The sequence below is a fragment of the Hetaerina americana genome, unplaced genomic scaffold, assembly GCF_022747635.1.
Source record: "Hetaerina americana unplaced genomic scaffold, ioHetAmer1.1.p SCAF_10, whole genome shotgun sequence".
Lineage (NCBI taxonomy): Eukaryota > Metazoa > Arthropoda > Insecta > Odonata > Calopterygidae > Hetaerina > Hetaerina americana.
In genome coordinates, this window is record NW_027286070.1 from 39,313,961 (window position 1) to 39,329,411 (window position 15,451).

Sequence of the window (15,451 nt, forward strand, 5' to 3'; positions counted from 1 at the left end):
TGCACACAGCTTTCTCATGTCCAAATTTTGAGTTAATATGCAGTGTACTACACTTTTTGGAATACCTACTAGGGCTGCTAGCTTGCGCACTTTCATTTGACAATCATCCAGTATCACTTTGTGGATTTTCTTCACCGTTTCTGGAGTCGTCACCTCCTTGGGTCAACCAATGTGGTGCTAATCTTGACAGCTCATATGGCCTCGTTTCAACTCTGCTACCCAATATTTTACTGTAGTAAACGAAGGAGCAGACTCACCCAGAGTAAAATCTAGTTCAGCTTTAAATATTGGCTGGGCTGAGGCCTTTCAAATAAAAGTATTGTATCACATAACGATGACCAACTTTCTCCATTTTCACAAATCGACTGAAAAGGTTCACTGTTGATGGCTGCCATAAAAATACTAAACAATGTGGCATCTTCAAACTTGAAACATATGGTTTTCAGAATGCATACTTTCCAATACAGTGATACTTTTCAAACAACTACCACCATCTCTAGGTCCGACCGGGTACTTAAGGGCCTTCCCATTTAGTTTGCATCATGGCTGCCAGATTGCACTTCGGCCCGAAGAGCTTTGCGGCGCACCGTGGGACACCCTCAACGAGACACCCCCTTCCATTCGGCCACGACGCGCTCTCCGGACTCCTAGGGTCTTTGCACCTTGTCTTCCCCAACCCTCTTCCCCCCCCACTCACATAGTCACCCATTCTGCCTTCCACCTTCCCCCCTCTTCCCCTCTTTTCCTCCACCCTCCCCTTACTTGCCTTTAATCATATATATACTGGACTCTGAGGTTTAACTATCACCTGATGATGATGTAGTAACATTGAAACCGGTCGCATTAAATTTTATTTTTGTGGAAAATTGCTATTTTTAATTAACCTTCTCTACTGTCCTGAAAAGACTTGTACCACTCAAAAACATCCAATCTACTCAGAGAGTTATCACCATAAGCTGCCTTGAGCATGTCATGAGTGTCTTTCCTGGTTTTGGCATATTCACACAAAATTTGATGATGTAGCACTGTTCCAATAACCCGTTCATGACGGAGCATAACAAGGTCACATTATAGAGGTTTTGCATATGAACGTTCTGCACTTCACAAAGGCTGGGAGCCAACTGCCACTGGCCTCCAACTTAACCTGAGACTTGCCTCCCTTGAACCCAGCAAGAGAAACCACCGTCCATCTATCCGGGGAAAAATAGGTGTAACTACTTTCGGGATAGACCTTGTATGTAGGTCAAAACTAAAAAAAAGCCATTCGTAGTAAAAGTTATGAAAATTATTTACTGTGAGCTAATATATCTATGTAGCTCTAAGGAAAAATTTACATTTCAGGAGATAAGACGTTTTTTTCAAATAATAACAATAAGAAATAGGCCAGAAAAATGCAGCATATAAGAATAGTTTAACTTTTATTAGTTGATTTCCATTGTTCCTTTAACACCAAGCAACATTTATTTTGCCTCTTTATTTCAAACTAGACATGAGTTTTAAAATAATATTAGTCTTTATTTACCTGATTGACTGGAGATAATTCCTTAAGGAATAAGAAAGATAGTCCATAGTAATTAAGAAAAGGAATCCATAATCACTCAAACATATAGTGATGTAAACAATACACATTAATTAATATATTTTCTGCTAGATAACATGTGCAATGCCTATACTATAAGTATAGAAAATTGATAATGAGCACTATACAATTGAAAATGACATTTTATTGAATATCAATCTAAGGAAGAAAAGACTCAACAACTCATATTATTCTTACAGAGTTGTATTCACTAACATGAGCTCTGCCATCCAATTAAACTTATTCTTGTAATACCTACAGGAAATATGTGATTCTGAAATCCGATAATCAGATATCAAAACACAAATTATTTCTAAGAAAGAATTATAATGGCAAAAAACATTATTTTGAGCTTAACAAAAACAAAAAAAGAATTAGAACAGGAAAAGACAGTAAATTTTACAAGAAACATGTTAAAATGTGTCAGTGAAAATGTTATTCATGTCCAAAAAAATCATCTCCTGAGTCACAAGCAAATGATTTGATAGCCCATGTTTATTCAAATGAAATGTCACCAATTTTACATTCTCCAGTAATTTTTTTTCCTCACTAACTCTGTCATCTTCCAAATCTTGCATTTCTCTAGCCTGGATCTCCCCAAATGATTTATGCAAGCCATTTTTGATGAAAGTTATTGTCATAGAAGCCCAGCTTTCAAATAACCATTTACAAATTTTCTTGACCAACGACATTCTCTTCTTTCTGGAATTTGTATACTCATGGATACCCGCAACCACCCCACTTTTCCAACTTGGCTCCTAGTTTGATATGAATTATGTATTCACTGTTCAATAAAATGGTTGAATTCTATTCATCAGTCCCCTAGGGATGATGGCTGATTTGGAGTATCTGCCAACCAAATTCTTAACTTGACAAATTAAATGGGCTCAACATGAATCTATAATTGAAACAGATTTCTGATTAACCCATTTATTTTGCTATAACAATTATGTCTTTCAGAAAATGTCCCATTAGAATAGCTTTTATTTTGAACAGCAACCTTAGAGAGAAAGCCACATTTGAACCACCTGAAGTATCATGTAAGACGACTGAAATTTGACTTTTTGTACTTGGTGGTAGTAATAGACATCTTTCGCATCTTAAGGTTTCAGTTCTTGCAGTTAAACCAAAACTGGAACTTCATCTATGTTATCAACACTCAATTCTTCAACTACGGAAATTGAAAATTGTAAATATTTAATCACCTTTGCCTCCCAGTCTATATATAGTTTCAGGCAAGTGATTGCTGAGACTCAAACACTAAAATTAATCCTTATCATGAATTGGAATCTTGATAATGGATATGTTTTAAAATCGATTATTTTTTCTCTTCTACAATATGTCTTGCTTGGAGTAAAACTAGCGCAGCTGAAAATCTCATTATTATCAACCTTTCAAGGATACCCAGTAATAGAGTTATTTTTCAACCACAGTCCAAGAACATTTCCTGTGACACATAGCATGTTTCTTTTGACATAGCTTCTTCAAAACTTCTCATTCTTGCACCAGTCTCTTATACTAGCTTCAACTACAATGAATTTTGTTCCTGCTTCACGGGTACAATTTATTTTAGAAAACTTAACAACTTCCAATTTCTACTCAGCAAATTAAGATTTGTATGACTTTGATTTTATTTCTTTCATAACCTGGAAAATAACAAAAGCTACCAATATTAAAAATCCCATCATAAAATATGTAAGATTGGTTTATTTCCTAGTCATCTAAAGGAAGGTTTTCAGAAGGTGAATTACACTGAATTATATAAAAAAATTAAGTATTTTTTAAAAAAAGCATTATTAAGCAATTATTAGAATAACAAACTTTCTACATGCACATTATCTATGCAATTAACACAGTTACAAAAGTTTTAACGTGCACATTAACTGATGTTTGCCCATTATTCATAAAAAATGGAGTATCACAATTCTGGCTATGACTTGCCTTTGTGAGTACTAGTACATTATTTTCCATTTTTTATCATTCATTAATATTTGGAAACATATTCTTTCTACCAAGGGCAAAAAAACCTAAAAATAAACAAAATATGCTCTTATATATGTAGATATATAAAATGGTCCATGTTAGAACTACTTGACCACAAAGGCAATTGATAAACCAAGGTAACCATTGATAGGATGTTATAAGTTTTACCTTCAACATTCCTATGTGAAATGGAACAGCTAAATATTCTAACCTTGACAAAATTAGAATATAATGAGAGTCTACACAAATGTTCCTTAGCATTAGTCACAACTGTACATACATAAAAGCCACCTTCACAAAATAGGGGTGTAATACTACAACACATTGCTATGCTCAAATTTCACTTTTTCACACATTAGTTCAAACAAGCCACAACAGAAAGGTTTTTCACAAGATATTGAGCAAAGGGATACATTGGTTATTTCTCTGGTTATTAACAATGTTTTAATGCTCTTCAGTGCATTCCAATCCAAAATCTTGTAGAGGAACATTCAACAATAATGCTACTTCCACAAGTCATGAAAGACTTTTGAAAAATGTTCCATGAGGGGTATTCCAATTGGGGAGAAGCTCACAAGGCCAGCAGCTCCACGATAGCAGTTACAACACATGACCTGCGAGTAGGAGACACTGCACTTCAACTGACCTCAACTCTTCGTGCTGAGTAGTGCACTCACGACAGGGTCTCTTCCTTGCCATCATTGTGGTGCCCTCACCCTGAGTGGTCTTCATACACCCGCAGTCGGCGGCCCCCATGCACTTCCCGAGGGCTGACCCAGGGTTCCTCAGGCTCTGCTGCGTGCTCGATGTCACGTCAATTGCAGACACACTACCACACACACACACACATACACAAACACATAGGCGCTTAGCTGAAGCAGAAGCAACTCAATGGCCAAACAAAACTGACCTGTACTGAATTTTGCAATAGTGATTAAATGCCAGCAAATTGAATAAAATTGTGCACTAAGAATGATACCATGTTCAACGGACCATCTTGTCTGCATCGTAAAATCTCTTAAACAATACCCTTTGACAGCACCAACCAGTGAATAAGTAATAAATATCATATTTTTTCCATTAAAAAAGTTTATGAGATTGAGAAAGATTATGAGATCAACACCATTTTATCCACAGAAATAACACCTACATAAATACTGTACAAATGCTGCATGGCACAAAGCTGAATTTTTAAGCTCTAAATATTTTTTTATAAATCCCAAACTGATATCAATTGCTTAACAACTCTGATGGTTGGTTTAACAGGTGAGAGTAGAGCTCACTAAATACGAGGGTTGCTATTTATAAACTGAGCTTTGAAGACAACACTAAGGGCTTTAGGTGCCATCTGACATTTCCATCTGAAAGTTTGACCCTTCTAACGCCAACTTTCTTCCGAATATTTTGTCGTTTGATCATAACTTGCGTTGTTTACAGTGACTCGAAAATTTTGTCTCAGCAAATAAATGGAGTTAACACATGAACACATTTGCACGATGATTTTTTACGACTTTCAATGTGGATTATCAAGACAGAAGTGCATCGATCAACTTCCTTCCACTTTAGGTGATGAAGCCCCATCCTTTGCCACAGTGAAACTCTGTCATAACGAATTCCATCATGGCCTCTGTTCGCGATTAAAGTCATGAAGGTAGTCCAAAATCATTTGTTGTACCAGAAAACATTGATGTTGTATAAGAACTAGTAAGGGAAGATCGTCACGTGACTTATCGTGAGATTGAGGCATCCTCAGGGATTAGTATGGCAAGCATTATTAATACATATATTGCATGAACATTTAGCTGGGTCAAAAATTTGTTTGCGCTGGATCTGGAATAATTTGAGAAAAGCTCAAAAAGATGCTAGTGTCAATTGGCGCAAATAAATGCTCAAGAAATGCAATTGTAGTGCATAAAAAGCTGCATACATATAATAATTACACAGGTGATGAATCTTGGATCTATGGATATGAGTCCAAAACAAAACAGGTATCCACTGTATGGGTCTTCCAAGACGAGCCAAATCCAATGAAAGTGATTCGGATTTGTGCACAAAGCAGATCGAAGCAAATGATTGCCTGTTTCTTCGGAATAACAGGACATGTGGCAACCATACCATTAGAGCAACGTAGAACCATGATTTCTGAATGACACACAAGCATTTGTTTGCCAAAAGTGCTAGGTGTAATTTGGAAAAAGAAGCGGAGCGAAGAATGACCATTCTTCATTATGACAATGCAAGCTCTGACAGATCGGCAGAAACAACTGCCCATTTGACTAGCAATAATGTCGAATTGATGGGCTATCCTCCTTAGAGCCCTAATTTAGCACCAAATAACTTCTTTTTATTCCCTTTTATCAAGAAAAAATTGCATGGCCAACGCTTCTCAGTGCCTGAAGATGCCGTTGATACATTCAAAAACCATGGTTTGGAGGTACCTCAATCGGAGTTGGAAAAGTGTTATGAAAATTGGTTTGAGCACAAGCAAAAGTGTATTCATTATCATGGAGAATACTTAGAAAAACAATAAAGCCATTTTCAACAATAACTTAGTCTTTTCATTATTAGGCTGAAAATATAAATAGCAACCCTTGTACTAAGCCCAGTGGTATGTGAAATACAAATATCAGGGTATGGAATCCGTTTACTTCCCTGGGTGCACTGAGGTTTTCCAGAAAAATCTGGTATCCAAAAAATCATGTAGCTTTGGGATGAAGCTGTAAGTGTCTACACAGACACCAGAGGTATCATCCAGAATTATAACCTGACCCTCTGGTCAGTATTTTAGCACGCCACCAACTACACTGTCATACCTCTGGTTGAATTATAGACTGGGTGATAAAAAATATTTGAAACCATGTGAATGATGGCACAGTCCTTTTTATCAGTAAGTGTTAATTTTTCTTCCATGCTGATGATCTAGCATCAGGACAGTATCACACATGTCTTACACAAACTTATGTGACAGGTCTAATTTGTTTATTCATTACATGGCACCTACGTAATTGGAATTACTTCATCCACCACCTTTTCAGTCAACAAAAAATGGATGAGCCATTATTATTTAGAGATATGAGTGGATCTCCACTAAGTATACATTTTCAGAATGAAATATTACCAGCAGCACACATTAATTTCTAAGCAAATACTCCTGAAAGATCTTCAGTGCATGATAAAAACCTTTGATGCATATCCAAATGTCTGTATTTTTACTATCAATGAAAATAAATCATGGAGCAGGATAATTACAAAATTAGGTAAAGCAAGCATGTTATGTTCCTGATAAAGGTGGATAGCAAAAGTAAGTGTAATTGGTTTCCTCTCGACTGCATCTCGGGTCTCCCATCTTTACCATACATGCACTTTTACGTCATTCCACCATTGATGAACTGACAAGGAAACAAAAACCAAGGGTGGCTCATAGGCTCAACCAGGCACCTATAAACCAGTCTGCCCAATAAAAATTGAGAATCAGGAGGACAGCGAGCTGATCTAACTTAATTCTCATCAGCTCATGGAGTATAATAAGCAATTGAAGAAAGCGACAACAGTCTAGGACAATAACCATGAAGATAAGTTGAACAAGTCTGTGAAAGTTAGATTGAGATGTGCTCAAAAAGTATCGCAAATTTTGAATTTTCGCGGATTACATATATTTGATTTTTGATTTTTTTGCGGCATTATATTGGTACTAATGTCTCTCACTTATGCTGAAGAGTTAGGCCATTTTGAATGCTCAGTTAAATACTGGCAGCTGTTTCGCTTGGAAGTGTTTTGGCTTGTCTTCAATTTTTGACTGCTCCAAAAAATGGATCAAAGGATCTGTATCAAATTTTGTGTGAAAAACGAAATTAAGGGTGCGGACGCAATCCGAATGTTGACTGTGGCATATGGAGAAGCCACCTTGGACCGAAGCAATGCTTATCAGCGGTACAAAATGTTCTCAGAGGGCCAAGGAGATGAGAACGACGAAGAGCGTTCCTGCCACCCGAGCACGTCAACAACTGACGAAAACATTGATCAAGTGAAGAAAATAGTATTGGTCAACCTTCAGATCACTGTAAAAGAAGTTCCTGAGGACCTAAACATATTGATTGGCTCGTGCCATTCCATTTCTACCAATGAATTGGGTCGCCACGAAATTCGTATCAAAATTGCTCAATTTCGACCAAAAACAGCAAATAATTTTTTGAAGTACTTCGATGACTGGAAAAAACGTTGGCACAAGTGTATAATATCTAATGGGGATTACTTTGAAGGGGACAAAATAGATATTCAAGAATAAATAAATAATTTCTGAAAAAACACAAAAGTCACCATACTTTTTGAACAGACCTCGTACAATAGATTCATTATTACATCACTCATTTAGTGTTTTAATGTTGAATAATACTCGGGAAAAACAAATCCTTAGCTGTTCTAAATCATAAATTTTTAATTTCATAATAAAAAATGTTCAGATCCAATTCCGGATATTTCCAGGTGCCTAAGACTAACTTAGTATTTTTAAAAGTTGTTTTTCATTATTTATGCAAGGAAAATTAATCCTATAGAGTAAATCCACTCTAGCACAAAAAAGTTGTGAAGCACAACAAGATAGGGAAACAAAATAAGTTGGAATTTTTCTAAGAGCCTGACCATGAAAGCCTAATGGGAAATTAAATAGTGAATGAACCAGTGATTGCTGGAGCAACCTGTAATCAGAATGGTACAGTGCAAATCGTTACTTCAATGTCTTTAACAAGAATGTTAGGGCAAGAGAGTACCCCAATAATCTTGGCGATAGAGAAGAGGAGACTAACCCAACAGTTTGATATTTGGTGGAATATGCAAGGAATAAGACAAGCCAAGCTCCATATAAAATGACCAAGGCCAAGATACAATTAAAATCTGTCTTTGGACAGAGGTCAACTAAGAAAGATAGCAGAACTTCTCACTGGCCACAATCACTATCCAGCTCTTTCTTTGATCACAGATGCAGGTGGTGTGAGAATGAAGATGAAATCACATCACTCATACTATGTGGCAGCTCAGTGATACCAAGAATTCGCAGCATATATCTGAGTACATCATTTTTGGAGCCCAGGAGTTTCAGAGACCACCTACATTCCTTCATAAAGGTGACCGACATCTACAGGAGATTACAACAGGGTGGATGGTACAATGGACCATCATAATCAGCATGTCAATCCTAAGATAGATTTACTGCAGCCTTCCATTCTTCTTCATTTATTGTTAATTCCCTTACCCTCTGATAAGTTCCCTGTTTTACGCCCTTCTTAATTAGCCCAATGTACTTGTCTCTTGGCCTTTCTCACTGGATCTTTCCTTCTATTATGTTTCTAAATAATCCATTGTGCCTCAAGATATGTCCAATCCATCTAGTTCTTCTTTGCTGTACAGCTCTACACATAGTCCTTTCCTTTTCTGCTCTACTATATGTATACTTCATCGTTCTTCACTTTGTCGGTCTATTTAATCTTCAGCATTCTCCTCCAGTACCATGTTTCTAATGCTTCTATTCTTTGTTGGTCCACTTTCCCAATAGTCCATGTCTTCGATACATCGAGTGCCATGCTCCAAACAAATGCTTTGACAAAGTGCTTCCTTACTTGTGATCGCATGTTCTTTGAACATAGTAGTTGCCTCTCCTCGGTGAAATCCTTTTTTGCTCGGGCTATTCTTCCCTTGATGTCAGTTGAACTTCTTCCATCCCAAGTTTAACTGCTGCCCAGATGAAGGATTCCACTTGTTCTAGTTTCACTCATTGAATTGTGATACCTGCATTCAGCTTCTCTCTTCCACAAACAAGGATTTTTGTTTTCTTCTTGTTGATGCTCATATTATAAATCCGTAAGTACTTGGTCCATAGTATTCAGGTTTGCTTGCAGGCCCTCTCACATCTCTATTACTCTTGCAATGTCATCTGCAAGCCACAGCATGTTTATTTCCTTGCCATTCACCTTGACTCCTTTGATGCCCAATTCTTGTGCTTCCTTTATTGCATGTTCTAGATTACGTTGAATAGTGCTGGCAAGAGGATGCATCCTTGTTGAACTCTTTTGTTTATTTTGGCTTCCATTTTCCTTCCGTTTTTTATTTGCATGATTGTTACCTGATTCTTGTAGATGTGACTGATTATTCTTCTGCTGTTGTAGTCCATTCTAAGTACTTCTAGTATCTTGAACATTTGTTCCATTCGACATTGTCGAAGGCCTTCTCAAAGTCCAGGAATGCCACACGCATGAGGGTGGTCCTAGGGATAGCGGTAGTTGTTTGAAAAATATCACTTTATTGGAAAGTATGCATTCTAAAAACCATATGTTTCAAGTTTGAAGATGTCACATTGTTTAGTATTTTTATGGCAGCCATTAATAGCGAATCTTTTCAGTCGATTTGTGAAAATGGAGGAAATTGGTCATTGTTATGTGATACAATACTTTTATTTGAAAGGTCTCAGCCAAACCTATATAAAATCTTACCTAGATTCTACTCTGAGTGAGTCTGCTCCTTTGTTTACAACAGTAAAATATTGGGTAGCAGAGTTAAAATTAGGCCGTATGAGCTGTCAAGATTAGCATTGCATTGGTCGACCAAAGGAGGTACCACTCCAGAAACGCTGAAGAAAATCCACCAAGTGATACTGGATGATCGTCAAATGAAAGTGCGCGAGCTAGCAGACACAGTAGGCATTCCATAAAGTGCGGTACACTGCATAATGACTCAAAATTTGGACATGAGAAAGCTGTGTGCAAGATGGGTGCCGCATTTGCGCAAACTCGAGCAAAACCAGTGTCGTGAAGATGTTTCAATGGAGTGTCCAGCAATGTTCCACACCAAAAAAGCAGAATTTTTGTGCCATTTCATAACCATGGATGAAGTATGGGTCCATTACTTCACACTCAAGACAAAAGAACAGACTAAACAATGGATTCAAAAGGGAAAACCGGCTCCAAAGAAGGCGAAGACTGTTTTATCTGCAGGCGAGGTCATGGTGTCTACTATCAACGCCGAGTATTGTGCAAACTTATTACAACGTTTGAGCGAAGAAATCAAGCAAAAGTGGCTGCAATTGGCTGAGAAGAAAGTGTTGTTTCCTCAAGATATTACACCAGCTCACATCCATTATTGCAATGGCCAAATTAATGCATTAAAGTTTAAAATGCTACCTCATGCCCCCTATTCGCCAGGTTTAGCCCCCTCGGATTATTTTCTGTTCGCAAACTTGGAAATGGCTTAGTGGTCAAAGATTTTCCAACCATGAAGAAGTGATGTTGGCCATAAATGGCTATTTTGAGGAGTAAGACAGTTCTCATAATAAAAATGGTATCGAGCTAATTGAACATCCCTGGGAAAATTTATAGAGCTGAAAGGTGATTATGTTGAAAAATAAAGATTTTTTTTCCAAAAGGTTTGTTTTCTTTTGGGTCGGGTACTTATGGAACTACCTTGCAATGGCATTATTACATGGATTATTTTTTTGGCAAGTACTCTCAAGCTGGGTATTGCCAGTCTAGTTCCTTGGTTTTTCCTCAATCCGAATTGATTTTCCGAGGTTTTCTCCGTCAATTCCTTCTATTTGTCGGCTGATTATTCACGTATTTCCGATGCATGAGAAGTCAGTCTCAATGTTCTATGTTCTTCGCATTTATTTGGTCTAGGTTTCTCCAGTTTTTCCATCATTACACTCTTCTCAAGTCCTCAGATAGGCTTCTACTGTTGTAGTTATCATTCATTATTTGAAATAGGGTGTCCTTTCCATTGGCCCCAAGTGCTTTGATAATTTCTCCTTTTATTTTATCAACCACCAGTGCCTTAAAAAAATGTGTTGTCTCAGGCGTAACTTTATGGAATTTTCATAACATATTGAAATGAAATAATTGACTTTGTAATTCTACACGTGTGTGTGGAATTACCAAGTCAATTATTTTATTTCATTTCAATACCAGTGCCTTGTTGTTCTCTTGGTCTTTCACGACTTGGTCAAATTCACTTCTTAGTACCTTCCGGCCCTTTTTGTCTTCTTCTCCACACTTTCTTCTTTAAGTAAGTCACCTTCAAGTGGTTCAGGCCCTTGATTGAAATCTTCAATGTATTCCTTCTATCTCTCCCCAATGTCTTCGTCTTCTGTCCGCATCTCTCCATAAACATCTCGGTCGTTGTGGGATTTTGTTTTTCTCACTCCGAATTGTGTCTTCACCAGTTTATAAGCAGTTTTAGTGTTTCCCTACCTTATGTTGTCATTGATTTCCTCCCTGCAGCTTTCTATCCACTCTTCCATGGCTTTCTTGGACTCTCCTATTACTTGGTTCCGAAACTTCTGCTAAAGGGCTTCACCAGTTTCATTATTTGGATTCTTGTATTTTCTTCTTTCCTCTATGAGATATCTTATTTGAGATGTTGTCCATGGCGGTTTTGGTTGGCACCGTCTTACTCATGAGTTGTTCATCAGCAACTTCAGTTATGATATTCTTCATTTCCTTCTATTGTCCTTCAATGCTAGTTGCTTTTATTCCTTCTATTTTTTTCTGTCAATGATCGTGGTGAACTTTTCTCTTGCCTGCTTTTCCTCCAGCATTTTTGCGTTTCATCTGAGTTCCGGTGTCACTTTCTTAATTTCTTGCATCACAAAAGGCTGTCCATGACCACCAGTTTGTGATCGCTATTTATATCTGTGCCGGGGTAGCTCTTGCATTGTTTAACTTTGTTTCTGTATCTTGTTCTCATGAGGATGTAGTCAATTTGATATCTTGCCCTGTCCCCTGGAATCTTCCAGGTGCATCTTCTTCTCTGATGTTGCTTGAAGAGAGTGTTTGCTACCACCATGCTCTCCTTGCTGCAGAATTCTATCAGTCTTTCCCCCGCGGGGTACCATTTTCCCAATCCAAACTGTCCCACGCTCCTTCCCTTCCCAGTCCTCTCCAACCACAGCGTTCCAGTCCCCCATCACGATTAGGTCCTTCTTTCCTTTTGCTGCTCCTATAACTTCTTCCAGTTGTTTGTATACTTCTTCTATTTCCTCTTCTAAATGGCTGGATGTTGGCATATACACCTGCACTATCACTGTGTCTATAAGCTCTCCCTCTAACTTCATCATCAGAATCCTCTCGCTGTATTGCCAGCACAATTTGACTCTTCTTCCTCACTCCTTTAATATGATGTCCACTCCTGCAATTCTCTGTTCATCTCCGAAGAATATCACCCTATATCCGTCGCTCCAGAAGTCCTATGTAAACCTCTAGCTCAATTAGAATGACTTAAAGGCTAAAATTCTCAAGAGAGCGAAACTGTTTGGGAAGTTTTTTTACAACATCAAAGAAAAATGAATACAAAGTTCTTTATATTAAATTTTGTACATGAAAAATAGCCTCTTCTTTTATTTGAATAATCATTAAATTTGCAGCTATTCTGGTACCAAGTGAACCATTTTGAATGCAACTTCTATTATAAATATTCTGGTGTGAGTAAATTTACTATTATCAGACAATTATTTGATTATCTTGACAAGAATTTAAACTTTAAGATAATGCCTTTGTGGCTTAACTAATTGACCCATCTAATCAGCAACTGCGCTGGAAATTTAGGACCAAATTTCAGCCATATCAATTGATGAGGGATAACTTCTGATCATAGAAACATTTTTCATGGTAAATATCCGAAATACAAGTAAAAAATTTCACCAGTGTGTATTACTATGTACTTTGTGAAATTTATCAAGAAATTAGGACCCAAAGAAATGCGCTACGGAGGAATTTTATGCACAGCATGAAATGAAAAAACAAACAAAAAAAATTCCCAATATATGATTCTTAAAAACATAAAATTTGGCTACCTACCATGCATACCATTCAGAAACAAAAATAATGGAAAAAATTTTTCTCTTTAATCATTTTTACAACAGTAATTAACTGGTAAAATATCAAAATATGTGACATCACATCAATGCAGTTGTTCACAGAAGTTGGTCAACAATCATGATGTAGTTATGAGAAATGGTATATATTTTAGCTGTACTCCAGCACATTTTCAATTATGTAATTATACTGATTTGGAATTTCCTGAAGCTAAGGATATTTATACAATGAATAGGTTTATAACACAAACACGTACATTCAACACAACAATTTACATCACAAGCAAGAGAGGTTTAAGTTTTACCGATAATTTTTTCCCTATATGGACGTATTATCAAATATCCTTTTCATGCACACAATGAAAATGCATAATGATAATTAAGTTATAAAACTTTGAAATTTTTGAATAAACAAATACTTTCATATAAACAAAAGAAATAATCCTACATATTTGCTTCAAAACTAAAAATAAAGTTAAAAAAAATCAATGTACTTTCCACTCCAGATTATATGGAAGAATACTTACATACCATTTCAATGGATAGTTTTACTCGTGAATAAATAACTGATAACAAGATGCACATGAATCTTTTTCAGAAGTAAATATTTTGAATAAAATTAGGAATTATGGTAAACAGACAGCCACTTTAAATTAATAAGTAGTACATTAATTAATCTTTTTACCTAATATGAGTTCCTACATTGAGCTATTCTCTACAAGCCCATAGTTCCTTCGAGAAGTTTTAAAAATTGGTTTGAATAGAGGATAACTTTTTATCAAAGACATGCTGGAAGATAAAAAAGTCTTCCGTATACTTATTGGCTTAACAACTAAGGGTGGAGCTAACCTGGTGGCCCTAGCAGCTGGTGCTAACTAAGCTCTTTGGCATGTGACACTTATTTGTAAGGGGACAGTTTTATTTCCCTACAGAGCCTAAATTTTTCCAGAAACCACTGGTTCCAAGAAAATAAAGGTTAGACTTAGCTCTGTAGATGCATCATGGCCAGATGAGATGTCCAGAGGCATCATCCATATTTGAGCCTAAGGTTCAGCATACCAAATACCTAGTTTACCACTGCGAAGTAATGACACCTACCACGTTTCGTTCCCAAGGTTCTTGGCAATGACCTATTTTTTTCCATTTGGCCTATTAATGCCACATTAAATGATAAAAAGAAAACATTGGACTTACTCCAATTTATTTGCTTCATATTTAATTATTGAGATCACATTTTGTTTGTAAAAACTACCATAATATAGCTACCATACTTTTTCTAAATGTTATTCTATTATCTAATGCAAACACTTGTTTCTGAATATGAAAAAAGAAACCTGGGATGGCATTCCTAAATGGTATCAGTCATCCAAAGCCTACTCCCAAGCAATTTTAGCTGAAAAAATTAATGACAATTTCAATTTTTAGAAAATTATTAATTCTGATCGAAACTTGCTTGAATGCTTCACCTAATGCATTTTAATTGCATGCCTTTTTCTCGAAGCATATGAGCTAACATTTTGCAACTTAACCATTTTCATGCTTCCCTCATTAATGGATTACTATGTTTTGATCAGCTAAGAAAATATTTCCAAAACATGAAATTTATAGCAACAAAACGCATGCACTGGTTACAAATACATATTTGTAATCAAAGAACAAATATAAGAAATATTCTAAAACCAAATTAATTCATCGATTTTTTCCATCAAAATCATGTACTAACCTCGTCATAGATTCCTTGTAGTCTTGATCATCAATTCCAAACCTTTCCCGAAGATTCCTGAAGACAAGTGGGCAGTACTCTTTTACTTTAAAATGGCTGGGCATATTCTCTCTGAAAGAGAAAGAAACAGGTAATTCACAATAATGGTACAATGCACAATCTCTCAATTTATAGGTGCCAAGCAAAATTATTAAGGAAATCTTGAACACCATTAGAGAGGAACTTAGGTACAATGTGAAAGGCCTTGTCAAATTCAAAACACAAGTGACGTTACGACTGTTATTCCAGCATCAGAATTGGAATTGGCTAGCGA

General features: G+C 36.6%; 1 protein-coding gene across 1 annotated transcript in view; it reads right to left on the reverse strand.

Moving 5' to 3' along the window:
• The window catches only part of PIP4K (phosphatidylinositol 5-phosphate 4-kinase), a 146,420-nt gene that overhangs the window by 17,934 nt on the left and 113,035 nt on the right, over positions 1-15,451 (reverse strand). Inside the window, exon 3 of the mRNA XM_071598534.1 lies at positions 15,139-15,249. Coding sequence (XP_071454635.1) covers positions 15,139-15,249 — 111 coding nt within the window. The remainder of the gene's footprint in view (positions 1-15,138; positions 15,250-15,451) is intronic.